This window comes from Scatophagus argus, chromosome 21 (genome assembly GCF_020382885.2).
Source record: "Scatophagus argus isolate fScaArg1 chromosome 21, fScaArg1.pri, whole genome shotgun sequence".
NCBI classification, from domain to species: domain Eukaryota; kingdom Metazoa; phylum Chordata; class Actinopteri; family Scatophagidae; genus Scatophagus; species Scatophagus argus.
The window spans coordinates 14,067,035-14,093,297 of NC_058513.1; the positions used below are offsets into that span (position 1 = coordinate 14,067,035).

At 41.1% G+C, this 26,263-nt stretch overlaps 1 protein-coding gene across 2 annotated transcripts in view; it reads left to right on the forward strand.

Moving 5' to 3' along the window:
• Positions 1–26,263, forward strand: part of dock1 (dedicator of cytokinesis 1) — a 164,736-nt gene that overhangs the window by 38,907 nt on the left and 99,566 nt on the right. For both annotated transcript variants that reach the window (XM_046377496.1, XM_046377497.1), the window contains exons 17-27: positions 994–1,097; positions 1,752–1,935; positions 7,064–7,161; positions 8,827–8,916; positions 10,400–10,500; positions 10,610–10,738; positions 12,714–12,822; positions 15,666–15,736; positions 18,284–18,390; positions 23,986–24,113; positions 26,111–26,206. In XM_046377496.1, the coding sequence (XP_046233452.1) occupies positions 994–1,097; positions 1,752–1,935; positions 7,064–7,161; positions 8,827–8,916; positions 10,400–10,500; positions 10,610–10,738; positions 12,714–12,822; positions 15,666–15,736; positions 18,284–18,390; positions 23,986–24,113; positions 26,111–26,206 (1,217 nt within the window). The remainder of the gene's footprint in view (positions 1–993; positions 1,098–1,751; positions 1,936–7,063; positions 7,162–8,826; positions 8,917–10,399; positions 10,501–10,609; positions 10,739–12,713; positions 12,823–15,665; positions 15,737–18,283; positions 18,391–23,985; positions 24,114–26,110; positions 26,207–26,263) is intronic.

A 26,263-nucleotide genomic window follows, 5' to 3' on the forward strand; every position in this document is an offset into this window, starting at 1 on the left:
CCGGCGAGGCTGCATGCAGCAAACCAATGAGGGGATTTATGCAGATAGAGTACGCAAGATGCTTCAATGAATCATGTCTCCCTGCATGTAAATTTGAGCTTGTTGATCCACAATGATGATGTATGTGGTCCTATCTGAACACTTGGTTACAGGACAAAGTCATAACTCTCTTGCTTGTTTACACAGTGCCCCCCCCCATCACAGTAACACACATGTGGGATTATACAAGCTGATCACAGCTGATGGAATCAAGTGCACATCTTAATTGTTATTCTAAAAGGCAGACACACACATATCTTAGTCCAAATGTTGTTTAAATAACACAAATAAACTGTGTAAACATTTCTTTTTTAAATGATCAAAATCCCATATATTTATTTAATGATCAAATAAATTTTCAGATACCCAATGTATCAGCTTTTAATGAGCTATTTTTGTCATCATCCCTCCCACTTGTTCGCTACCTTGCACAGTTAATTCTCACCCATGTATAATTGCTCTAAACACAGTAGATGTGGCGTAAAGTGTATCTGTGTCATTTAAGGAGGAAAAAAAAACAACTCATGCACAGACGCAGTGACAGCGTTAGTACAGACATCAAAAGGGAAAAGTAGATTCTTGTGCCAACTAAGGAGCTGACTCAGGGTCAGTACCTGCTGAGATTTACACTTGAGATTATCAGTTTTATTTGTCTGTTAGTTTTTTAATGACTTGCACCACAGTTTCCCGCAACAGAGCCTATCTGAGGCAACTGTCGTGTTGTCTTTGATTTCCTGAAGAAACACACTTTTCATCTAAACTGATACTGGATATTTATGTATTTTTGCATATGGGGTTTGGTTGGACTTAGTTTGCAAATACATGCAAAAGCGAATACAAATTAAATATAACGTGTGCATGAACAGTTATCTCAAATGTAAACGACAATGTTCAACATCTCCTTCCCTTCTGGCTGTTTTCTGTCCTCAAGTGATTCTTATCGTCCTTCCACAGCCAAGGACAAATCAGAGAAGATATTTGCCTTGTCTTTCGTGAAGTTGATGAGGTACGATGGGACGACTCTGAGGGACGGCGAGCACGATTTCATCGTGTACAAGGTGAATGGAGAAAATATCTCACAATGCAGTTAGCAGTCACTCTGTGGTATTCTGGTATGTTTGTTTCAGGCTGCCCACACACCGGATTGGCCCACGCTCCTCGTGACATGTCCGCAACAGGAATGAGTCCAGGGTGAAAAATTGGCCTGTCTTATTAGGAGCTGCTATAATAACAGCCTCACTGCCTTCTATGGAGGGTTACGTAGTTGGTATGCGTCAACCCCCATAGTCAGATGAAATCACTTCCCAATTAAATCCCTTGTATAATGATACCTTTGTGTTGCTGTTCTCATTTATGTTAATTAAAAAGTTAATGTTTGAAAAATTCCCCCCAGTTAGATATTTCTTTTTCTTGTGTTTTGAATTGCTGTTGTCAGTCAGTTATTCAAAGCACTTAATTTGGAGGTTTCTGTTTGGCAAAGAGTTTTGTTATTACTCTCACATGCAACAACTTGCAGAAAAAATATCAGTGATGGTATACACAAGGCATCTTTAAAAACCCACAGTAACAGAACATAACACTTACACTGCAATATAAACAACAGATATGGATTTCAATTATTCTGCAAAAATTAATGAGCTCCCTGAACAAGCTCGGCTGTAAATTGTGAATTTGCTGATATACTGACTCTGAGTGTTATCGTGGAAAACCAGGCAGAAGCAAAGAAGCTGGAGGACTCGTCCCTGTACCTGAACCTACCAGCCACGAAGCTGGAGCTGGAGGAGAAAGGCTACTCCGCCACGGGGAAGAGCACCCAGAACCTGGGCAACTGTACCATCAGCAAGGACTCGTTCCAGATCTCCACTCTGGTCTGCTCCACCAAGCTTACACAGAACGGTAACAGCTTCTATATTTCCATCACCATTTGTGTCTTTTCATGTTCTCCACTAAGAGTTTGGGATTGCTTCATCATAGTACTGCCACGAGTGATCTTCTAGCACAGGAAAACAAATTTATCTTCAAGGTAATATGCTAATATGCTTGCTCATGTTGTCATCATCCCAAACATTTTTGTTGAAAATTTCAAACTCTGAAACTTTTATGTTTTTTGTCGTTGATGTAGGTGTTTCTAGTAAGTTTCAGCAGTAATAATTGTCACATTCACTTCAAACAGAGATTTTTCAATGTATTTTAGCCAAGCAGACCCTGGTTTTTGAAACAAGTTTTTGAGGACAGCCTCTGACTTTGAAAGGCTGATTATCCATGCACACATATCACTTGAAGTAGGACTCCAGGATGTCTGCCATCCTTTGGTCCATTCACCTGGTCTTAACACGTGTCCATATGTTGGACATTAGCCGTCGCTGAGGGGCTTTCCTTCACCCTTTTCTCCTTCGAACCTACTTTAACTTCCCCAGCTCCCTTCTGTCAGTAAGACTCAGTCAGTAGATTTCAGTCCATCTCTGCAGAGCGGACGACAGCTTTGCTCTGTTTACTACTGTCAGGCTGCCAGTATTTTTGAATTTTTTTTTTTGTACTTTTCCCCTGGGGAGCTGAGAAGATCTACACTCATTCAGCTAAGGAAATCCCCATCTCTGTCCAGTGGCTCATGGATTAAGGATTTTGGCCTCTTGTGTTTCCCCAGTCTTTATATGTGTTTAGAAATCCCAGACATGGTTGTCTCAATGTGGATTGTGTGAAAAGCAGGTCTCCTGTGTGCAAGTGGTCAAATGCTCCCAGCTCTTTCACAGTTATTCTATAAAGAGCTATCCTAAATGTCTGCTTTGCTTTTTCCTCTGCACTTGCATTGTGCATTTTTTTGGTATGCAGGACTGAGTCACCATTTAAATTAGAGCCAAAATGAAAGCTTCTGCGTTCCTCTCAGTGTTTTTTGGCCACAGTCTGAAAAAGGAGAATGAAGAAGGGACAGATTCACCACGGGCAAACTTTGACTGGAATTGAAATTAATTGTTTTGCTTGCCCAAAGCAAAACCCTGTTTAAATATAAGAGTGCATCATGTCCTTATGTTTTTATTCACCGTAATGAAAAAATAATTTTAAATAGTCAAGCAAGGGCACTGTGAAAAGAAAAGAAATGCTCGGAGTGAGCTGTGAAAGCAAATTGGCGCTGTATGTGGTCCAGCACTATTGGCCAATTTTTCTGTTTTATTAAAGGATAATTTGCCTTTGTTACAGCTTGGATCTTATTTGTGTCCATAATTTCTATCAGTTATTACATTGCTTGCACAGAGCATGGCAATATTGCTTTAATGAACTCAGTGGAGTAAGAAAAATGACTATTGAGACAATCAGGTTGTAAACAAGCCAACAGTTTAGCCAGATTTTGCAAAGCACTTTATTTGGACATTAAGCTGAAAGCAAGAGCACCTAATACCTCGATGGTAAATCGTCACTGCATGGGAAGACTGTGGCAGCTGCCGGTCATGGCTGTGTGATAAACTAGAATCATCATGTAGCATCACATAAATGGCTGTAATTGTTCTGTCAGTGAACAGCAGCTCTCCATTGTTCGCTTGCTAATGTGAATATGATGAATACTGCATCTAAACTTGTAAGATTGAGGTAATGTGAGTTTACTGTCTCCACGTACATTACAGTACTGCAGGGACTTGCAATAGCTTTATGCCTCTCGCACTTACAGAACTGTCTCAGCAGGTTTTTGTCTGATTAAATAAAGAAAAAAATACTGATTTCGAGGCACTGACATTTGGAAGCACAAGATTTTCACCCAGCAGTGGTTTTGAAGAATGGCAGCAGCTTTCAGTCTACATCGATCTTCAGTAGAAATCTTCCCTCTTCCCTCCGCTGCACTAATATGGAGGCCTTACGTGACCTTGTGGTAAATCTCTCCTGTCAAATCAAAGACCTGCACAAGGAAAAAAAAATAGATTTTTCATTGTTGTTCTCCTAGATGTGGCCCAGATAACATGCACAATAAATGTCCATAAAGCCTCTGTAATAAGGTCACTGTGGACCCCAAAAGAAATTTGTTGTCAGAGTGCTGCTGCATTAAGAGGGGGGCGTTGCATGTTGTTACAGTAATGTTCCCTTTGAGGGTTATTAAGTTTATTCTGCGGTGCAAGTTGTCATTTTTAATACAGTCGTGTGTTCCCCTCTGCTCTGTTAGTGGGTGGTTATGTCAGCGGAAGAACAGCCTCAGCTACAGAAGCAGAACATGCACACTCTGATTGCATTAGACAGAGAAGTAATGTTAGTAGCTGAAATCCTTGTCTAAATTGTGGATTTTCAGTATTTACCATACATAGGAAATCAGTCTTAACCGTTCTGGCCCCTTATTTGTCCAACTTGCTTTCCTCTCCATACTTCTTCCCTGCGTGAGAGAAGGGCAGCAGCATGTGTCCCGGGGAGATGATTTAGTCCTATGGAGCAGCTCCACTGCTGATATTTACCTGGCACTTTGTGGTGGTAATTTGCAAGGCACCAATATGTGCTTGGGGATCAGGCTGCCTCGTCACTGCACTGTGAGTTTGATTAAACCGAGAGGTTTGTGTGTGCATACACACACGTGTGTGTCGTAGGATATGTCCTCCCACGCCAAAGCTCTAGGAAAAGGTTTGAGTTGTTTTAATAAAGCAATGCAGAGCGAATCTATCTCAGACTGTGCCGGAGTCTGTTTTATTAAAACCTAGAAGCTCTTTAAAACTCCCACCAAAACAGCTAGCTCTCTCAGTAACTCAGTCAGCCGCTCATTCACCCTTCCTGTACAATTCTTCTGTTTTTTTCATTATTCCTTCTATTCTGATTTCTCCTCTACAATTTTATATATTTCTTCACTCTCCAGCAATGTTTTTAGTTTGCAGTTAGGTGGTGGACAAAACCTATAAACTACATCTGAGAATTGATAAAAATATGCAACACAGTTATGGGCATCAAATGTAAAGAATTTTTCTTCTTTGTTAATGAATGTGGTTGGTTTTGGAGTTGGAGGACAATGGAAAATGGTAAATAAACCGATTGTGTGCAGCAGTTTGATCCAAAGTACTTTACAGTTCCTCTCATCCTGATGGTGCTTGGTCCATTTTCCACTATTGACTGAACAAACAATGATTTGATTCATTGTAAAAATAATTAACACATTAATCAATAAGCCCGTTTAAACTTCTCAATCATTTGCTCAATTCATATTCACCTCAGCCTTAGTTACTGCTCACAAGTTGTTGCTCCCGAGGACTAACTCAGGCAAAGGGGGCGAAAAGGCTCTTGAACGCCCCTTGCAACAGACTGCTTGCTTCATGCACATGACACCTCAGCCCTGATCCCCACATCCAAGATGAAACACTCTTTTTAATTAAGCTAGATTTATGCAGGTGGTCTCCTGGCGCTGGGAGCTTGTGTGAAGTGGCTCCTGGCTCTTCCCTGGGTAATTTGCAGTGCGCTTCACTAAACGCAGGCTGGAGGAGAAGCTGAGATCTAATGACAGTGGAGCTGGGAGAGGGCCTGGCTTGGTGAAAGATGTATTAACATCATGTTCCTACCTTGGCTGGAAGGAGAAAAATAATTATACTTTATACTGCTCTTACATCACTCTGTTGACAAAGCCTGCGCTTTTAAAATGTATAAGCAAATACAAGGCTGTAACTGTTAAAGAACAAACTATTCACACTACTTAATGGCTGTTTGCTCATGAAAATGAGCAAAAAATGCACTTGTCAAGCAAGATGGTGCTGTAAACAAACATTCAAATGGTAATGCGAAGTCTTTTGCATTTCACTTGTGCAGTGACAATGTAATCTATTATCACAGAATTAAATATTCCACCACTCTCCATCTGCCAGTTTCATAGCCTTTAATTGTGGCTGCCTGCAAAGACAGCCATTCTCAAGCAGATGTCGTTTGTCCAAGGTACTCAAGGATTTTCTTGTAACTCCTAGGCGTACCACATCTCCCCCACACACTGCGTCGCTGTCCTATGTCCCACAGATTGGGTGGCCTCTCCTAGCGATGACCCTGTGGAGGAAAAAGCTGCCTGATGATTTATTCTGATTTCATTCCATTTGTCACTCTGAGGTGCCAAACAATCAGTTTTCAAAGCTTTATTTCCTAGGGGTGATCCCTAGTAGTTTAGACAGGCTCTTGTGACAGAACTGTGATAGGTTGTCAGGTTTGCAGATGATAGGCATCCATCATGGTGTCGCCACACCTGATTGACTCTTCTGTAGCCAATCAGGCGTGGCACATGGAGAGAGGACGCACTTAGAGGCCTGGCTCTCAGGAAGGCCTTGGTTTCAAAGAGGTGCTAGGGAGTCAGATAATGTAAGCAGGCCAAACAATACACGGTGACTCTACTGAAGGATAATCTCTCTGGTTTCGGCATTTTGGGGTTAAAAAGTACATTCCAGCTTTTTAGTATTGTGCTTCCATAAAGTTGTGGGACAAAAAAAAAAAAGAAAAAAACAAAATGATGGGGCAAAGGCAGAGTTGTGTAATCTCTGAGCTCAACACGAGATAACACTGATGAAAATCCCTGGCTTTTGACAAAGCTCCCTCAGAGCCACAGGACACATCAGTCACCTGTTTTACCGGCAGAGAAGTAAACTCATCTTGATGTTAACAACTGGAGAAAATGCCCTCTAAAACGACTGATGTTTCTCAATGCTTTGTGTCTTTGCCTTTCGAGAGACAAATGTGTTCTGTCCTTAGAAAAGAAATGACTGACGTTCACCGGGCTGGTTACACAATGCCCGAACAAAGGGAGATGTCTGCTTTTTGAAAGCTCTGCCAAAGGTGGTCTGAACGTGATTAATCACATCGTGACTCATCTTCTTGTGCCTAAATTCATTTTCCACGATGAAAGTTGGAGATCTAGTACAGTGACTTACACCATATTTGAACTTTAACTTCCTCTTGCGTGTGAGCTGACTCCAGCTCTCATTAAATTCACTGTCTTGTCGTCTCTCTTCACACTGCATTACCATTAGCAGGTTTGGTGGTAATGATTTTTTTGTTTGTTTGTTTTTATTGATGTTTTTTTTTTTTTTTTCAGTGGACCTTCTTGGCCTGCTGAAGTGGCGCTCCAACACCAGCCTGCTGCAGCAGAACCTTCGTCAGCTGATGAAGGTGGAAGGTGGCGAGGTCGTCAAGGTCAGAGGGCGTAAGGCATCCTGTGCCTGTGCTGACTGCGTTTTGTCTGTTGTCTCTCTATTGTCGTGTTGAGGAACAAAACTCTGATGCTCTCAAAGCTGGAGCACAAACTAATTTGTTTTTTTGATTGTTGTATCCTTGAAAATGTACCTCTTCTTTTTTATATACAACAAAACAAACAACATCTTAACATCTAGGGACTTAAACACTATCCTCGTTGTGCCTGAAAGCAACAGCCTCATGGCAACAATTTCATAAAGGATTTCACTGCCTGCAAACAGGTTGATATTTTTTTTTTAAAATGCCTGCAGCAAGGAGAGAGCACATAACACCACACACAGCGTGCAGAAGGGGAGGAGATGACCTGCTGTCAGAGGTATAGGCAGAGGCCCTTTAAGTGCCCAGCGTGGGGCAGATGAATAAATCACTCTCTTGAGAAAGTTTTGCATGGACTGGTTGGGGGGCAGATTGCCGTGTATCTGAGGCAGTCCTTCACCCAGACAGTTTTGATCAGGCCAGATAGATGCGTCAACCACAGCTGGACCAGTTCATCAAACCACAGGGGTGTGATTATTATTACTGCCACATTAGCGCTCAATCTCTCCAAAGTGCTCCAAGGCTGTTGGTGTGCAATTAGACAACACTTTCATCTCTGAATTTTACCCCTATCAATAGGGGTAAAAATCATTATGGGTGTATGTATTAGATAGTATGAGCAAAGATTAGATGATGAGATGAGATAAATCTTTTTAGAGGGTTCCAAGGTGAGGTTTTTTCCTGTAGTACCCCTTTTTCCCCATCTCCCTAATGTGACACTGTTTCTGAATAAACAGGGCACTTCTCCCTTGTCTCTGCCTTGTAGCCTGGCCCTTGTGAGATTGAAGGGTGCGCCAAACTCCACACAGTGGCCACTATGTCTGTTTCTTGTTGAGAGCGTGATGAATCTCATCCATCCTGAGATGACAGACCAAGCACAGTATAGAGCGATATCTCTGCTTTCCGACACCTTTACATCTGTTTTCAGAATTGGCTCAGTAAATGGAGCATGTTTCCCCAGAGAGGAAGGGTGTATATAGTTAGTGTTTCTTGAGCTGCTGCTGACAGGGAAATTAGTACTGTCTTCATAGAACTATATTGGCTCGTGTTAACAGCAGTAAAGGGCTCGTAATGGGCAGAGCGTTGCCCTGTCAGAACAGAGCAGTTCACTTGCTCTTTGATTGTGCTGGAGTATATGGGTTAAATATTCAACATATTTGCATTCATAATATTTAAATTTATCACTTCACAAGAATTCAGGATTATTGGGTCTTAACTTTCACATACTGATGAGCATCAGAAAAATAATCATGTTACGCTTCAGTGTTCCCTTCTCCTTGCTGCTGTTTTTTTTGTTTCCACATGCCACTAAAATCCGTAGTTAGTTTCACTGTTAACATGTTTTTTCTTCTGTCTTATCCCATATTATTTTGTTGTTGGGATTTTTTATGTCTTGACAGATAAATTCACTTGGCCCAAGGTCTGAATATGAAGATTATTGTCAGTGAGACTAAAAACAGTTTTGCCATTTTGCAAGGAGGCTGAGACTTTCTGTGTACAAGTTTTTTATTTTCAGCACCGTGTTTTATTGTTGGCCTGCCATAATATGATGTGCATCCATCTTTCTAGTTCCTGCAAGACACTCTGGACGCTCTCTTCAACATCATGATGGAGAACTCTGACAGTGACACTTTTGATACTTTGGTGTTCGATGCCTTGGTAAGCAAAGAAGCACAGCAGAGGTCTTACTAGTGAGGTTCTTGTCAGTGGAAATAAATTTTCATGGCTCAGATGCACATGTAATGTTTTGTATTATGTCAAAGGATTTTTATTTTTATGACAGGCATCACAACAAAACCTTAGGTTACTTCCATAACCCCAGTTCTCTGAGTGAGACATCTCACTACGTGAGGGGGCACATCCCATAGTGAGACAATGAAATGTATGTTACAAAAGAGAACCTGGTTTTGTTATTCTGTTTGCATTGAAGGTTTTTTTCTGTTGTAAGTGTGGATCCAAACTGCAAGGTTTAACAGCCCCTCCCTTTTTGTTTCTGGACAGAACTATAAACCATGACATCATCATGAGGATAATGAATAATCCCAATAAGGATTTGTTATGTACTGTATTTTGAAGCACAATTCATGTGTGCTGTGAAGAATCATCTTTTAAAAAACATACATGTGTAAGTAAAAGGACATCTTCTCTTTGTTAGGGCAAACACACCCAGAAGACACACCTCAGCTCCCAACAAGAATGTTGAGTGTGTGCCAGGGGTTTGCCTCGGAGGGAGATGCCTCATCAGGGACACCTACCTGCATATGTGTTAACTCAGCATTGCAGTGCACAAGTATTTAAGCACTGGCTTATTTTTAGTAGTTTATTTTCTGTACTTTGGAACACTGGAAATGGAAAAAGAAAACAATGAATATGAGGCTCAACTGCAAGCTTTAATAATATGATTTATATATTTTTGCTGCTAAAATAGTTTCACAGTTTAATGTTATTGATGTGAGCTCAGTACTAGCTCTGAGTACTCTTAGTACTCAGCAGCTGTCTCAGTTTACTTCCCATTTTCTGGACTACAGAGCCAAAGCGATAGAAAATGTGTCACTGTCCAAATACTTATGAGCTGCACTGTTTATTGTAGCTCACAAACTGTGTTTTCTGTAAATAAGAGCTGGCCTCAGTACAGACACACTGCATCTTACATGGTATTACTACTGCATTAATCTGCATGAGTTTGTAGCGCCCGGGTAGCATTTTCATTAACTTTGTGTGTCTAACATTAAAGGTTTTTCATTTTCCTGCAAGATAGAACACGAAGACAGCAAAACGAAATTATCTTCCTGGAATTTTGATTACACAACTTTGTCATGTATTAAATCAACTATTTGTAGCCAATGAGTCGACAAAGTATCTGGCAGAATCCTATCTAGCGTGCCATCGCCTCTCGTCATGGGGTTCAACTCCAAAGAACAGTTTTCTTTTTCGGAGAAAGGAGGTAAAAATTGTGTTGTCAGGTGTCCTAGATTGTCTGCAGGCTGGAGAATTGAGAGAAAATGGTTTTCTGTTCAAATGCAATCTTGTTTAATTTCCCAATCTTTTTGCAGCATATTGAGTAAGACAGGCGGTTTTCCCTGCGCTCCATTATGAGCCATGTGGTTTACATTTTAATGAATATGTCTTTATTCTCTGACAGGTGTTCATCATTGGGCTTATAGCCGACAGAAAGTTCCAGCACTTCAACCCTGTTCTGGAGACCTACATTCGAAAGCATTTCAGCGCCACACTGGCATACACGTCAGTGGATTTCTCTTTGTACAAATGCACCAAGAATATTTAATAACAAATTCTATACAATTTTTTGATTAGCAGATTTGCCAAGCCGTCTATGTTCTTTTGCTTGTAGGAAGCTGACAAAAGTCCTGAAGAACTATGTGGACAATGCTGAGAGGTTGACAGAACAGCTGCTGAAGGCCATGAAAGCTCTGGAGTACATCTTCAAGTTTATCGTCCGCTCCAGGGTCCTCTTCAACCAGTATGTCCTGATGCAGACACATAGTACATATGTATTGTGACAAAGTCCGATGCCAGACACCCACATACAGTATATTTGCAAATATATCTTGGGTGTGCTCAGAAATGGTCTGATGTACTTTATTTAACACTGTTTTAGTGTTGAACCATGGTGCACTGTAAAGGGCAGAATTTTCAGTCTGGGTGGAATTATGATTTAAATAAAATATTTTTTAATTTATACAACTGGCAGATGTGTCTCAGCACAAATGTAAATACGCAGTTGTTAGACAGAGTTAAACATGAGCTTGTAACCACATTTGCATGCAAACATATTCTCATTGTCCTTACTTTCCAAGCAGTACTTTTTAATTGTCTTTATATTTATTTACATGTCTCACTTGTTAATAGCTTTCATTTATCTGATGCTGTAGTTTTATTGTTAATAATACTACAGTGATTGTCATGCCTCTGTTGTTAAAACCGGTCAAAGTGCATGGTGTTGGGTGAAGTAATTTCTGTGGATGTATTTTTAATTGGCTGTGGGGCTGTTAAATGGATGATGATCTCGTCGAGCCCAGGGAATGAAGCTGTTGGCGGCTGAGGGGCTGATGTATGATCCTGGTCTAATTGAGTGTGCAGAGTTTGATTGGTTTTCTGTCCGATAACTAGAGGACAGTCCGTCCTTTACCTTGCACATCATGCTACAGAAGCGTCACTTGCAGAGCTGTCCCTGTCCACAACAAGTACCAAGCGATTTCTTTCGCAGGATGAGGAAAAAACTTCTAACCCTAACATGGACCTACGCTGTATTTTTTGTTGCTGAAGCACTGTCTTTGGTTGGTCGCCGGAATCAGGTCTGGTGGGTTATTGTTGCAGAGTTAGTTAGTTTTTGACTTTGTTGAAGCCTTTTATTCTGTACTGTCTAAACTCTGGCAAGTCCGCACCAAAACATGTTGGGCTTTTCATTTCGGACAAGTGGAACATTTCTGTGAAATGGTATAGGAGACACTCTAATCACACACTTTCCCCCTGTGACTTGAAACTGGTGTGGCTGCCTGGAGCTCATTCGATTCCTTGGTGCTGCAGGTGAGAAGCAGCTTTCAGTAATTGTTGTTGTGGGAGCCACGAGACGGATTCTTCTAATCCTGTGGTTTCTATAAGCCTTTAACAGTGACTATCCTGGACCGTGTAATTCCCACTGCCCCCTGAGAGATTGCAGTACCACAAAACCCATCACTCTGGAAGAAAGCCAGTGAAATCTGATGCAGTGGGAGCAATCTAAACACTTCACCCCTCTTTGACCTGCCTGATGTTTTGTTCTTTTAAGTCCGAATGGTTGTCACTTTGTGGCGTGCACAGAGTGTTTCATTTACAGTTAATACCCAGTTTGGGGAGATTTATGGGCTCTCCAAGTAGGATGGAATGCATTTGCATTTTTGGAGGGATTAAAGAGGAAGCCCTGTTTTGTGCTCCCATATCCTTACAAATTGAGGGAAGTTTTGTTTTTGTTTTTTTTCTTTCACGTGATAATTGCCTTTTAGCAGCTACAATTGCTGCATTCGCTCCTCAGCTAACAGAAGAGACAATAGTAGTACTACATCCAAGACCGATTAGAAAGTAAAGTCACTGAACCCTTACGTGGCATTTGCTTTCTGTTCCTTGTGTAGTATTCCAGGAGAGACATTAGCATAGATCATTAATTTTTCTGATTTTTGTTTTCCGCATGACAGCAGCCAGGTGCTTCAGGGTCTTGTCATGTTATTTTAAATGCTAATCTGCCTGGCAGCAAGAGTGATGTCTGTGGTTCTGATCCAATAATATTTGCATTGATAACACACACACAGTCCATTCTGCTGTCTGCTTTTAATGATTTAACAGGGAAGCATCAAACTCTTGTCATTTCCTCTGCGGGCGGGGCTGTTTACACGGGGATGAAACAAACAACAGCCCTGTGATCATCTGCCAATGTAATTCTCCACTTCATCTCCTCCCAGGCTCTATGAGAACAAAGGAGAGGCCGACTTCATGGAGTCCTTGAGGAACCTTTTCACATCCTTTAATGACATGATGAACAGCAATTCAGAGAACACCGGGATGGTGAAGGTAGGCTTACTATCATGCAAGTCCAGGTGCATGCTATCGCTCAAACTCTGTGCCAAGGAGTATCTGCTGCAAGAATAGTAAATAACTGCTGCTCTGTGAATAGTAAATAAATCTGCTGTGATTTGCTTTGGATGAATTGGAGATGCTTGTGTCTTCTTAAATGCAGCTTAATATACATTAATGTGAGTAAGGGTTCCCTCTGTCTTTGTCCTGCAGCGTTTGTTTTCTTCACCTTCACGTCTCTTGCTCCAAAGTTTCCTCACCTTTACACTCCTTTGTTCTGTGTGACCTTGTTAGGGCTGCACATAAAGTGTAATTCAGACACATCAGAGGACATCTTACAGAGGTTTAAAGATAAGTTCAGCAACGAACATTTATTGGTTTACTTGCTGAGAGTGAGATGAGAAGATTGAAATCACTCTTGTGTCTGTATAAGGCCGCAGCCAGTTAGCTTAATTTAGCATAAAGACTGTAAATGAGGGAATGGTTAGTATTTGCTATATTTCTTTCTAAAGGTAATGAAATTCTAATTTACACATTTTATCTTGTTTACTGAAGCTGTACAAAAACTATTGTAAATTCAGCAGGCTGTTGACAGACTATTTCTGTGGCCAGCCAAGAGATTGTACTGCTTGTGGCAGATTTTGTTTGTGTGCTTGGGCCAGGGGTAGATTTTAATCTTGGTACTGCTACAGGTATCAAAACCATATGAGAACTTTGGGAAACTGAACATTATATTTTAGTTTACATCTACATAACATGAATATATGTAATCTAGAAAAAGTCAGAGTCCTCAATAGTACTTCATCTTGAGGGATTGTAATCTCAGGCACTGCAGATTATATTGTAAATACTGGTCAAGGTGACTTATTGTATTAGTTATTTATTGGGCCGAAGGAGGATGATGTGATTGTTGAGCTGATAGGTTTTTCTGTGCAGCCCTAATCTTTCAAATTTTTCGCATGTTATATATTTCTTCTGTGATGGTTTCTCTTGTCTTGTGCTTTCTGTTTGTGTGTTTGTGTTTTCCCTCTCTCTCCCTTTCACTCTGACCTTGACTGTCCTGTGGTCTGGGGCTCCTCTGGCCTTCTGCTCTTTAGCTGCTCCTTAAGGTATTTATTTCACCGCTTTAAGCTCGCTTCATTGTGTTTTCATGTCATTGTCCTTGACCCCAAACTCAGCGGCTTTGGATTTGAAACAAACACATACTTTTTTTGCCATTCTGTGCAGATACGTTCAAAACCACACATGTGCACGTACACACCTATGCTCTTAGAGATAACAGAATCACAGCGTACATGCACCTTGGCACAGCTACAGTAGATCCATGTGCACACTCAACCATAGAAGCTCAGGAGTCAATTAGGAGTCAGTTGCTGTGTAATTGGGTGAGATATTAGCTTTACTGTCAGTAAATTAAAAACTGATCTTGAGGAACGGGCAAGAAAGCGAGAAAGCCTGGTTTCTTCCCAAGTCCGCCCTTGTGAAAACACTGTGACAGGTGGAACCTAATGAGCAGTTCCATCATACCTCAAGTCTGAATCTCGTTGAACATCTGGACAGACCGACACACACGCAAGCCAAAACTTACAGAACTAAACGCATGCAGAAAAGCATACCTCTGGTGAGTGTCACGCACATGAGGTGGACACAACTCCACTGAGACTCGAGCGATACGTCACACAATTCATACCTACAACAACAGGTGGGAGGTAAGTTTGTGCTGAGAACAAAGGACAAAAGAAAAGACTTTCTGTTACAATGGCTTCTTCAAGGGCTAAACGGATGCAGTTTGCTTTTTATCAGAAAGAGCCAGCTTTGCTAGTGGAAACAAAGTCAGACAACACCTTTGAAATCCAGGTTTCACTCTCCCCAACTCTTTGTGTCTGCAGAGAGAAGTGAACGTGTTGAGTTATGCATATTAAAGCATTGAGATGAGAGTGGATTAAAGCAGGATTTTATTTGGAGGTCTTGGCGATATCCAGAGTATACCCAGAAATATGTTCTTCAGACAGTCTTTCTGCCTTCTTTCACATTGTTACATGACTGAAGTAATTTGCAAAATATTTTCATGTGAGCGTTGCTAATTACCTTTCACATATTTTCAGACACAAACCTTGCGCAATAACAAACAGTGGATTACAGCGGGTGACGTCCGGTGTGGTACATCTGTACAGCTAATCAACCTGTATGGGACACACTGGCACTGCTGCTAATTTGCACAGATGCTGTATAAACACCCCAACCCACCTTGGCCGTCATTTAGCAGCAGTCAGTTCGAGGGGGAAACGTCAGCTTGGTTAATCATCTTCATTATTATTGGATGGCTCTGTAATCAGCCACCGGGTGCTCACACTTGATGACTTTATTATCGTATCGATGGGCAAATGTAGGTCGCATTTGGCTGTAACAAGTTATCATTGCAGAGAGATCTTCCTTTGGTCCCTCAGGCGGACTGGATGAAATACAGGAAGCACGGCCACTCAGTATCACACCAGGCATTGAAAGCAAACGTTGCTCATAAAAACAAGAAATCTTGCTCGTCAGCTCTTAAACTGTTCTAGTTTGTGGCCCACAGAAGACAAATGTAGACTACTGCAGCATCCATGTTAGTGAGAGTCAGTATTTCAGTCAACCAGTGAAACAGAAGTGGAGGAGACAGAATCAGATTTATCGAGCTAAACGTTGCACACAACTTCACACAGTTTCCACCCGACATGTGAAACATACCATATTACATAATGTGGTGATGATGGAGTGGGTATATCTAAATATCAGTCAATGACTGACTAATTTAACGCTAAGCTCAAAATAATCTGCTTGTTTTTATTTTTCTCGTTAAGGGTGCTGCTCTGAAGTACATTCCCACCATTGTCAATGATGTCAAGCTGGTATTTGATCCAAAGGAACTAAGGTAATTTCACATGATCCACTCCATATGCTCTGTTGTTCATTCACACCTGCAGTACACAGTTATAAACTGAGGGAAAAGTATTCAAAGGTAAAGCAGATTCTGTGCCACTGTTAACTGTTTCTGATGAGCCCTGACTTTCTCAGTTTCTCTTTCTGAGGCAGCCTGTTACTGAAGAGCAGCACAGCAGCTTATTAAAGTGAAAGTTTTGAAAATGTTCAAACTGGACCTTAATGTCCTTTTTGCTGGAGAGTGAACTGAGAAATCTTTCTTTTGTTTGTTTTTTTGGAGCTTGAATTAAAATTTCATAATTAGATGTATCCCTGAGAAGCTGATGGGATGTAAAAACTTTGATGCACCAGTTACCTTTTTGTCTGGCTCTCCAGCTGGTGTTATTCAGCAGCTCCACACAATGTCATCTGCTGCAGCTTAATGTTTGCCTTAATAATAAATGACTTCTGAAGTGTCACATTCTGATTTTACTGAGGAACTAAATTATATATTTGTATATCGAACTGGTAGAGTTAGTTAATTAGTGGACAGCGAATTTCAGACGCAGAACCATAACTTTCCTTGTGTTTTTGGGACAGCATCTCAAAACTGTTTTTGAGACCCAAGAGGACATTAAATTTGTGACAGAATGTCTCGTAGGTTTGCTCTTGATTTTCTGTCCCATTTGAATGTCTTTAATCGGTCATGTTGAAAGGACACAGCAGAGAATCCAAATGGAATGGCCTCATTTACAGAGCACGATATTTACCAACACATGGAAAAATGGCTTTTATAATATATTCAGTGGGATGCTTTTTAGTATTAATGAGTCTTAATATAACATATTTTGTCCTGATTGTCTCATGATGTCTCATCAATCGAAACCTTTACATGTTGCATCAAAAAGGGGCATGTATTTTTCCCAAAGCTGCTGATGTGAGGAGAAATTAATACATGTTAATGAAATAAAACCAGAAATACAATTTCACCAAGAAAAAGCCATGTGTTTGATGACTGAGGCTGTTTATACTATCACCGTCTAATTACTAAATTAATACAAAAATATAAGCGATGATAATGTCCTCCTGCGCTTTATCAGATTTCTGTATTGTTGAAATATTTTATCATCTGAAATATTCTTGACATAGAGGTCTATGTTTTGAGCATCTCAAAGACTGGCACATGTTGTGCTGCTACATGTGGGTAATTTCCAGACCTTGAAATGTGCTTTGCTTGTTCATTTGCGAGCACTCAGCAAGGAGCCCCTTCCATTTGCCCACATCCAGCACCTGGGCAGCTGCCATTTCAAATTCTGGGCCACACAGGACAGCCAGTTCTCCTGCCTCTGGCCTCCACTCCACCACTTTCACAGCCTCAGTGAAAAACGAGAAGTCTTTTGTCAAAAGTGGAAGTCTTTCAACCCATGCCCCATTTGTCTGTTCAGCTCTCAGTTGTTTTTTTCTGTTTATTTAATTATCGAGTCACAGCTGACCTTAATATATATATATATATATTGTTTGTGCTGAAGTTACTTGGGTAAAAGATGAATTTTGAGGTGAGACAACATAACGGGAGCAGTGCTTCATGCTCTCCCATCTTTTTGAGAGAAGCTTTTGATTTTGCTTCATTCTGAAAGCTGAGGACCTTATGAACCCATTCATTTAGCCATAAATCACAGACCTGGCTCTTTTTCCTGCCTGAGCAAAGGGGGCATCAGCTGTTCCTGTCGTTAGTGCAAACCTGACTGAGCAGCTGAGCTGGAGGCGACCAAATTGAAGCCTTGGGAGGGGAGGTGTTTCATCCCCTGCCAGAACCTTTTCTCTCCTCCTTGAGCCTCAGCTTGCCAGCATAACGAGCTTCCGGCCTCCTCACTGAGGAGCCAACTGTCACCTTTATGTGTGTGCATGAATGCAGGATTATCTTTGAGGCTCTGAACTGTTGAATGCTCATGGTTTGATCTTGCTGAGCTATGTGTCTGCTGGAAAATGAATCATCAGTTCAGAAATATTTTGTTTCATATTCTGCATAGACATGCAAGGCTGTGTAGAGGTAGACATCCTTCAGGACAACAGCTTTGTGAAACACTGAAGGAACAGTTAAAGTCTACTGAAGCCCTTTGACATTTTTGTGCCTTGACTGTTAAATTGAACCTTTTGGCAAACTTAGGCTTTTATAATTTATGATTATAAAACCTTTCAGCTCAAGTTATATATGAGATCGTCTTGTAATTCTAGTCCCATGCAAGTCTTGGCATTTATTTGAAACAGTGATTGCTATCCCCTAATCCAATCAGAGCTAACAAAATCTCTCCAGTGACCTGTTCTCAAAGTTCATCCAAGGTCAGTTCCTTTGGGTCAGTTGACAAATTGCTATTGTCTCATGTTCTGTATTGTTGTATCCTCCAGCCTTAGCCAGAATATCTGAAAAGTATCCGTGTGAGTGTGCAGGACCTTTTAATTGCATTTTGGATGATTGCTGGGGATGGGAAGCAGCCAAGCAGCCCAAGATGCCTGATCAGTTTGACCTTTTTTCTTCATTGTCCTCCTTCTGTTTCCATAGCAAGCTGTTCACAGAGTTCATCCTCAAGGTTCCTCTGGGTCGCCTGGTGAAACAGAAGCTAGACTGTCTGATCGACATTGTCCATAGCGATCTGTTCACTCATCACGGTGAGCACACACACACACACACACACAAACTGTACTCACAGTTCTTCATGCATCTTCAGTCACAGAGTAGTAATGCAGGCAATCACACACACCAGCTGCCTCCTCCTGGCAGCCCTCTGTGAGCCCGCAGTAAAGGTCATTGGTGAGATGTCGTGAAAATCCCTCGTTATCTAAGACAGTTAAGTATCCCCATTTTTAAAATCACCTGTACTCATCTGTACCTTAATATCAGTATTCCCATCTCACCAGGCTTCACATCCATCTCCTCCTTTCCTCTCTGTTTCACGCTTTAATCCTTTTTTCTTCAAGTATTTTTTTTTTTTATCCCCCCCACAGCACTTTTATAATACATGTGGGCTCCTGCTTTTGGTATTTCTGCTATTTTGGCCATGTCATAGGCAAGTCATATACACTATAAGTATTGGAACACCTGACCATTACACCAACAGGGACTTTAATGACATCACATTCGTAATACATATCCAGCTATGCAGCTATAATAGCTTCCACTTTTCTGGGAAGGCTTTCCACAAGATTTTGGGGTGTATCTGTTGTAATTTGTGCCCATCCATACAGTAGAGCATTTGTGAGGTCAATCATTGATGATGGTTGATGAAAAGCCCTGGCTTGCTGTTTGATGGGGTTGGGATCAGGGCTCAGTGTGGACCAGTCAAGTTCTTAGAAAAGCCTTCCCCAAACTGCTGACACAGAGTTGGAAGCACAGCATTGTCCAAAAGTAAGATTTCCCTTTATTGGAAGTAAGGAGCCGAGCCCAACCCCTGAAAAACAGCCCCATAAAGAGGTGTGTCTGGATATTGTATGAAGGGCAGGGGGATGTAGAAATGGTTAATAAGAATCTGCACTTCCAGTGTCTGCAGACAGGACTCTGCTCCGGTGACACTCGATGAGCCAAGCATTTTGCCAGCGGCAGCGGCCCTCTGAGGCCATGTTAGGTTAAGTCCTGTTTTAGAGACAAACACATTCACACATACAAATACTGTCCCATGGTGGTTAACTGAATGCAAAGTTCCAGACCAAATAAAATGGGAACAGTGATTTAATGTGGCTGCAGGGGCAACACATGCCTCAGAGCAGTCGACAAAGGAAGTGGACAGCAAAATTATCTGCTTGCATGGCTGCTCTCTGCCTCCGTCATCAGCAGATGTTCAGTTCAGCCTGACTGTACAGAAAACAAACGACGGAACAGAGTTTGTACAGAGTTGAATATTGTTATATTATGATATTGAGCATAACACGGTGTAAATGTCTGTGCTTTCAACTTAATGATCCAGTCCTTTCATACTTTAGCAGCATGAGATTGTCTGATTGGTGTTCTGGCCAGTTTAGTGAGTAACTATTGAAGGGCAAAGCTCAGTACGTGGTCCTCTGGTCATTACTATTGATCTGTTGGTGTAATTGTGGACAGGCAAGCCTGCCTGACACTTGCGAATGGCCTGCTGATCAGCAGGAAGACTTGTTGCAGTGATGTAGATATAGCTTACCCTGTGGCTCAGTCCTCAAAACAGCTCCACGCGTTGGTGTTTCAAACATCCCCTCAAGTCTTTGCTGTGCATTTTTAAAATGGTGCAAAACCAATGATGGAGAACGCTTAAATGCCAAATGAAACCGTCCTTTTCACATCAGTATCAAGCTGAGCTCCGCTTTGGAGATGTTTTATCACAGATAATGACCAAGTCAGTCAGGCAGTTTTTCAGGTGGTCTAATCAGCTGCAGTAAGTGCATGTGCTCACGGGTGTCTCATTATTAGATGCATCCTGATCCCCGGGTGGCCCCTGAAAGGTTCCCTCCGCCAGCCAATATGAAAGTGAAATGTACTGGAATGCTCTGAGCAAATGAATGCCCAACGAGATGCATCTACCATGATGCTCAACCCTCAATATTGGATTTGTTAGCAGTCTCCACACACTCATCAATATGCATCGAATGTGTTGAGTGATGGAAGTGCTTTCTTTCCTGTAGGCCGCGCAGTAATTAACATATTAACTGTTTCTGTGTAAATGCGTGTCTCAGCCTAGTATTTTTCAGTTCCTGATGGGCTTATTCGTGTTCAAAATCACAACTTTTAGAGATTAAGGTGACATCCTTTCTCCATAGGCTTCATCTATACATTCAAAATTGAAATGCTGCATGTTGAATGTGATTTGCATCCACAAGCAATTCCCCGCTATAGCTGAAAACGTAATGAACTCAGAAAAGAAAGATGTTTTTCATTTTGTTTTCTTTTTTTTCTTGTTTCATTTTGGAGGCACAATGTTGTGTCACCTTCAGTGTTGATGTTGTAAAAGGAGAGTGGGATGGGGCGGGGTATAAATCACTTGCAAATGGACTCATTGGAAGAGAACAAATATGTCAGCTGCTCTCCTGGTCTGTGTTAAAGGGGAAAATCACTGTGGCGTCTAAAATCTGTTTGTGCTGGAAGTTTGAGGAGAGCGCTCATGGCCTAGCTTGATAGTTCCAGTCTGCTTGTCCCACTCCCACCTTGCCACTAGTGTGTGGGTGTGTATGTATATGCAAGCTCACATGTCCATTTAAGAGTGTGTATGTGTTAGAGATGGTGTGTATGCATGTTGTTACCATTTGTGTGTATTTTGACTTTGGAGGAGGTGCAATGAGCATGATGAGGATTGGATTGTAAAAACAAGGTATTAAACACTCCACACAATGCTAGACGCCCTCAGATAAGAGATTTGCTCTTGTGTTCAAGCTCTGGAAGATTACTAAGTGCAATATACATAGGAAAACACACACGGTTTCCCTTTAAGCCGTATCAGCTTGGTGCTCTGTTCCACAGCACCAAAAATATTTCAGTGCAGACATGGTTGTCACTCTGCATTAGGGTTAGCTAACACGTGACAAGGCAGACTCTTAACATACATTACATTTCTTTTCAGGTATTTACCAGCAAAAGCTTTAGGTGAATAATAGCTGTATTAAAGAGCAGCCTGTCCACAATGGTGCCATCAGAAATAGGAGGCTATTCACAAAAGATTTGTGGGGCTTTTTAAGATTATTTTCTCAGAGCGTCTGTCCATGCTCTAAACTCTGTTGAGGTTTTGCATTGGCAGAATGAAAGGAAGTCGGCACAGCGAAAATGGGATGTTTGGGCATAGAAGCTATACTGAGGTGGACTTAGGTTCTATACTTTTAACTACAGCCAAATCTCTTAAAAACAATTGGATTTGTTGGAATAAATCCTAAGGAGTTCTTGAAGCTCCTGAGAGGACATTGTGGGAAATGAAGATTTCATTTCCATATAACTTGCAGTGGATTTGGACCACGGTCATCAGAGGATAAATAATCCAAATTTTGATGACCTCCTGCCCTGTCCTATAGCGCCACACGCAGGCCAGATCATCAATTTGTTACTCAAGATGGTTCAGAATATACAAGAAAGATTGGTATGACATTTTCCAAGCAAAATCATGTTCCCCAGAGAGGAGCTTGTGCCACCCATTTTTCCTCAAAATATAATCGGTGGTTAAGCCTCCTGGATTTTGGGTCATGTTATCTTTCCTATTGCACCACTGCTGAGCCAAAAAAAAATGTTGAAAATTAACATGTGAAATGTGGTACACTTTACTCATCAGAGGATAAACTCTTGATGACATTTAATTAAACACTCTGTGAACTGCCATCAAAGCTACGGAGTTTTAGTCCTGTTTCTACACACAGTTCACACTTGTTGTTGATACCTCTTTTTGAGTAATTCTTCACACAAACACACTTTAACAGCAACTTAATCTGTTAAATTGTGTCATTTTGTAACATAAGTGTGAAATAATGATTTAATATTTAGACCCCATATCTAGTTGATATAGTATCTTCAAGGAGCTTCCCCTAAATTATTTTTGCATCAGGATTATTAACAGCAATTCAAAAGGAGTCCAGCGGCTATGAGAGATTTCCTAGATTGCTAGAAGAGAACCATTGTGTTGAACTGATGAACTAATCAATGTCTGAGTCTTTAGAAATGAAATTTAAAATTCTCCAGGAGTCTTCATTTGTTCTATTTGGAATTGCTGTGAAATGTATTCGTTACCCATTTATTACCGAGCGTCATCACGGTCTCTGCGTGGAGCTGTGACTTAAGGCTTGCAGTTAATTTCAGCCTCAGAGGACACAAAGACATTCTCCTCAGTCAAAATTGCTGTTGTGTCTTTTGTTGGATTTTTTTTTTGTAGGTGCATGTTGGGATGAAAGCATCTCCTTTTCCTTTGTTTAGCTCTTTCCATGGCATCACACCATACTGCTCAATTTTTTTGGTTCCGTTAGAGAGCTGTCAGAGAATGTAACACACTGACTGGATGTTTGACATGTCTGGGGATTGTTTATGAAGGGGTCACCACAGTTTACGCTATTCATTATGCATTTAATCCTGCTGTTCATTGAGCGGTATTGGCAATTGGCAAACCTTTGTTTTGTTTGTGTGTGTATGTTCGATGAATAATGGAGTTAAAACTTCATTTTTGTCCCAGCTGATTGGCTCTGCCCTGCAACATTATCCGTGAAGCAGAGCGATTGTGTTGATTGTGAATTGAAATCCATTGCTGGATGGCCATTTAGAGCAGCGGTGTGTCTTCACCTTGTTATTTGAAAGGCTGTTATTTGAAGAGAGCATTCATTCTGGTTGATTGGTGTTGGTTTAAGTCAGTGTACTGCTCTTTTGTTGTCTTTTTTTTTTTCTTTTAATGTAACATATCTGTCAGTGTTTGTATTTGTGAGAAAGACCGTGTCAGTGTTTCTGTACTGCATGGGGGAATGGAGAGGTGTTTTATTTTTACAACTTCTTTATTTTTTTTGGGGGGGGGGGGTAATCAAGTTTTCAAAGTGGACAGAAAACTGTTATGGGATTGCTTTCTTCACAATAACTTGATAAAAACTCTCACTTAACCCTCTAACTGACACTCCCCATCTTTTAAATTGAACCACCCTAACTCCAGTATTTGTCCCCAGGCTTTAAATATGATCCACACACACGTACACAAATGGCACTAAGATTGGAATCAGAAGGTTTAATAAAAAATATGATAATTTCGTGGCAGACCGCCTCCGTGAGAATACTTCCTGGCTTATCGCTGCTGTCCTCCACGTCCAATTGCCAACCAAATTCTCTACCCTCTGCATATGGAAATTCACTTTTTGATGTCAGCTGAATTCTTTCATTTGGGTTTGGTGGTTTGGTTGGATGTTGAGAAGAATTTTAATTGTACCTGGTAGTTTAACAGGGTTACAAAGTTTTTCCGCTTACCTTTCTTGCTATTTTAGATGCAAAAGTGTCTGGTTACTAGGTGTTTTTTTTTCTGACTTGATACTTCAAGGGAGGAGGAAAATCTTAATAGCTCTTATTGGCATTTGTTCTGATGGTCAAGCTGTATATTCAGTTTAATTAACAAAATTCTTTCTGTGCATTGTCTTAATTGAATCCTCTGAGTTCCGAGGAAGCCAGTAACGATCTGCGTGCGTCTTCATCGAGAGCACGTCGAGAGCATATGCTGTGCTGCCTTGCGCAATCCATCATGCGCTCGATGTGTTGAGAGGCGTTGTCAATATGTGTGTTTGTTGGTGTCCCTGCAGATTGCCGTGAGATCCTCCTGCCGCTGATGACGGACCAGCTGAAATTCCACCTGGAGAAGCGGGAGGAGCTGAAGGCTTGCTGCCAGCTGCTTAGTGACATCCTGGAGGTGCTCTACAGGAAGGATGTGGTGAGGAACACAACTTTTCAGTTGTTGTATTTTTTTTTTTCCCCTCTCTGGTGCAAACAGCAGCGTAACAAGGGGATCCGGGACCATGAACACGAAGCACATTTAGAGTGTGGTTGTTTTACTGAATAGCTACTAATCAGTATACTGTTCTTAATTTATTTTATTGCCCCGCATGCCCTGAAAGGAGCTCATTTTACCATACTGTTAATTTACTAACCTGTAGAGCTGGCTGTGCTCAGTAATTCATTGCTCAGGGTGGCTGGAGGCCACGGTGAATGTGCTCCAAGAACATAGTGATGAGCTCTTCTTCACCCATTGGTGTTTTAGAGCCGGACCACCTTTACAGCAGTTCAGCCTACATGATGATAAAGTAGTCATTAAAGTCAATCACAGAGCCGTTTATGTAGCCAGTCAAGTTAATGCTTGATTAATGTTTTTGTTGTCTTTTTAATGAATCACTTAATTGTTTAGTTTATAAAGTGGCAGAAAATAGCTGCAATATTGTCATTAGACGCTCACAGAGCCCAAGATGGGTAATCTTGGTAATTTTAAATGCTTGTTTTGTCTGATCTGCTGATGGATTATTTGATGATAACATTTGGTTAGTTGGTGACATAAATTTTTCACTGGAATCCACATCCCTCACACACAGACCTCACATGCATACATGATAACACACACAAACACACACACACCAAAACCAAAACACTCAGCTGCTTTACAAGTGTGTTTCATCCTCTTCCATGCTCAGACTCCTGATGTCCTCCCTCAGGCCCTCTCAGACTCCCCTCACCATTGATCACCACGGCCTGGCCTCCCACACTCCACTCTGAAAGGGATTATCCACCTCTCCCACTTGCTGTGCCTTTCACACTCCCTCTCTCTCTGTCTTTGGTTTTTCTGCTTCCTATCCCTACCTTGCCCTCTCTTTCATACCTGTGCTGCACACTTTCAGAGGCTTACATGCACACGTGGATAAGGAAAGGAATAAGATGTGAAAGATAGGAAAAAGCCCCTTGCAGTTTCAGCTGGGAGATGCTGGAACTTTCACAAGCTCTCTGTAGCGGCAATCTGTCCAATAATCTTCTTTACCGCCACTATTAAGCAAATCTTCAGCAATAAGCTTAACTGGTAGTAATGAATCTTCTGACCAGGTAACTATGTTCAAAAATCTTTACTTAAATAAGCAAAAACAAAGTTACAAGATTCAATCATGAACGGACCGTCAAAAAACTATGTTGCTCCTTAGACTGCTGAATCATAACTGACGTGCAAGTGGCTGTGACATCACAAACAGTCAACCCAAAAAAGGGGCATTACAACATTTTCCAGTTAGCTATTGAACACTGTCATTATGGCTCTTACACTCTCTTAGTGTTCAGTCTAAAAAGTAAACAGTGCTATCTCACAATATCAACAAAGTAAATATTCAGATTAAGAAATAAAACTAAAAATATACCTGCTCCGTGCACCTTTTCATCAGCTGTAATTGTGTGAACGTTTCTGTGTGTGTATGTGCACAGGCAAACGTGCATGCTCGCTCCTCCACTTAGAGAAAGAAGTCTGTAAATTATTGAAAGTTTAGGTTGATGCTGCAGAGTTCAGTCTCAACTATTTTTCATATTTATTGATAAAGACAGATTCAGTTTTGGACTGTTACAAAGAAAGGTACAAGTAAAGAGTTTTTTGTGTGGGTCTCAAAAACCTGTGAACAGATTTTAGCTGCAACTGTGATATTTAATAATGAAATATTAGTATAGTGTTGATTATAAATATATGATAATTTTGTGCAAATAATGCAGTGCAGATGTTCGGCCTTGTGGATCTCTAGTTCATCAGTTCGTCTTCATCTTGTGACAGACCTACTCGAGACCTGATGATTTTCACTCACCGATCTATTATAATGTCTGCTTTGCCAGACTTATTTGTGGTCATTGAGTTTTGAATGCACTGAACAAGGGCCTGTATATATTGATGATCATTATTATTTCATGCAGGGTCCGACCCAGCGGCACGTTCAGATCATCATGGAGAAGCTGCTGAGGACTGTTAACAGGACAGTCATTTCCATGGGCCGAGATTCCCCTCACATTGTAAGTTTGTATGATTCTCTGCAACTCTTAGCCGTACTTCCACAGCTAGCTCTCTTC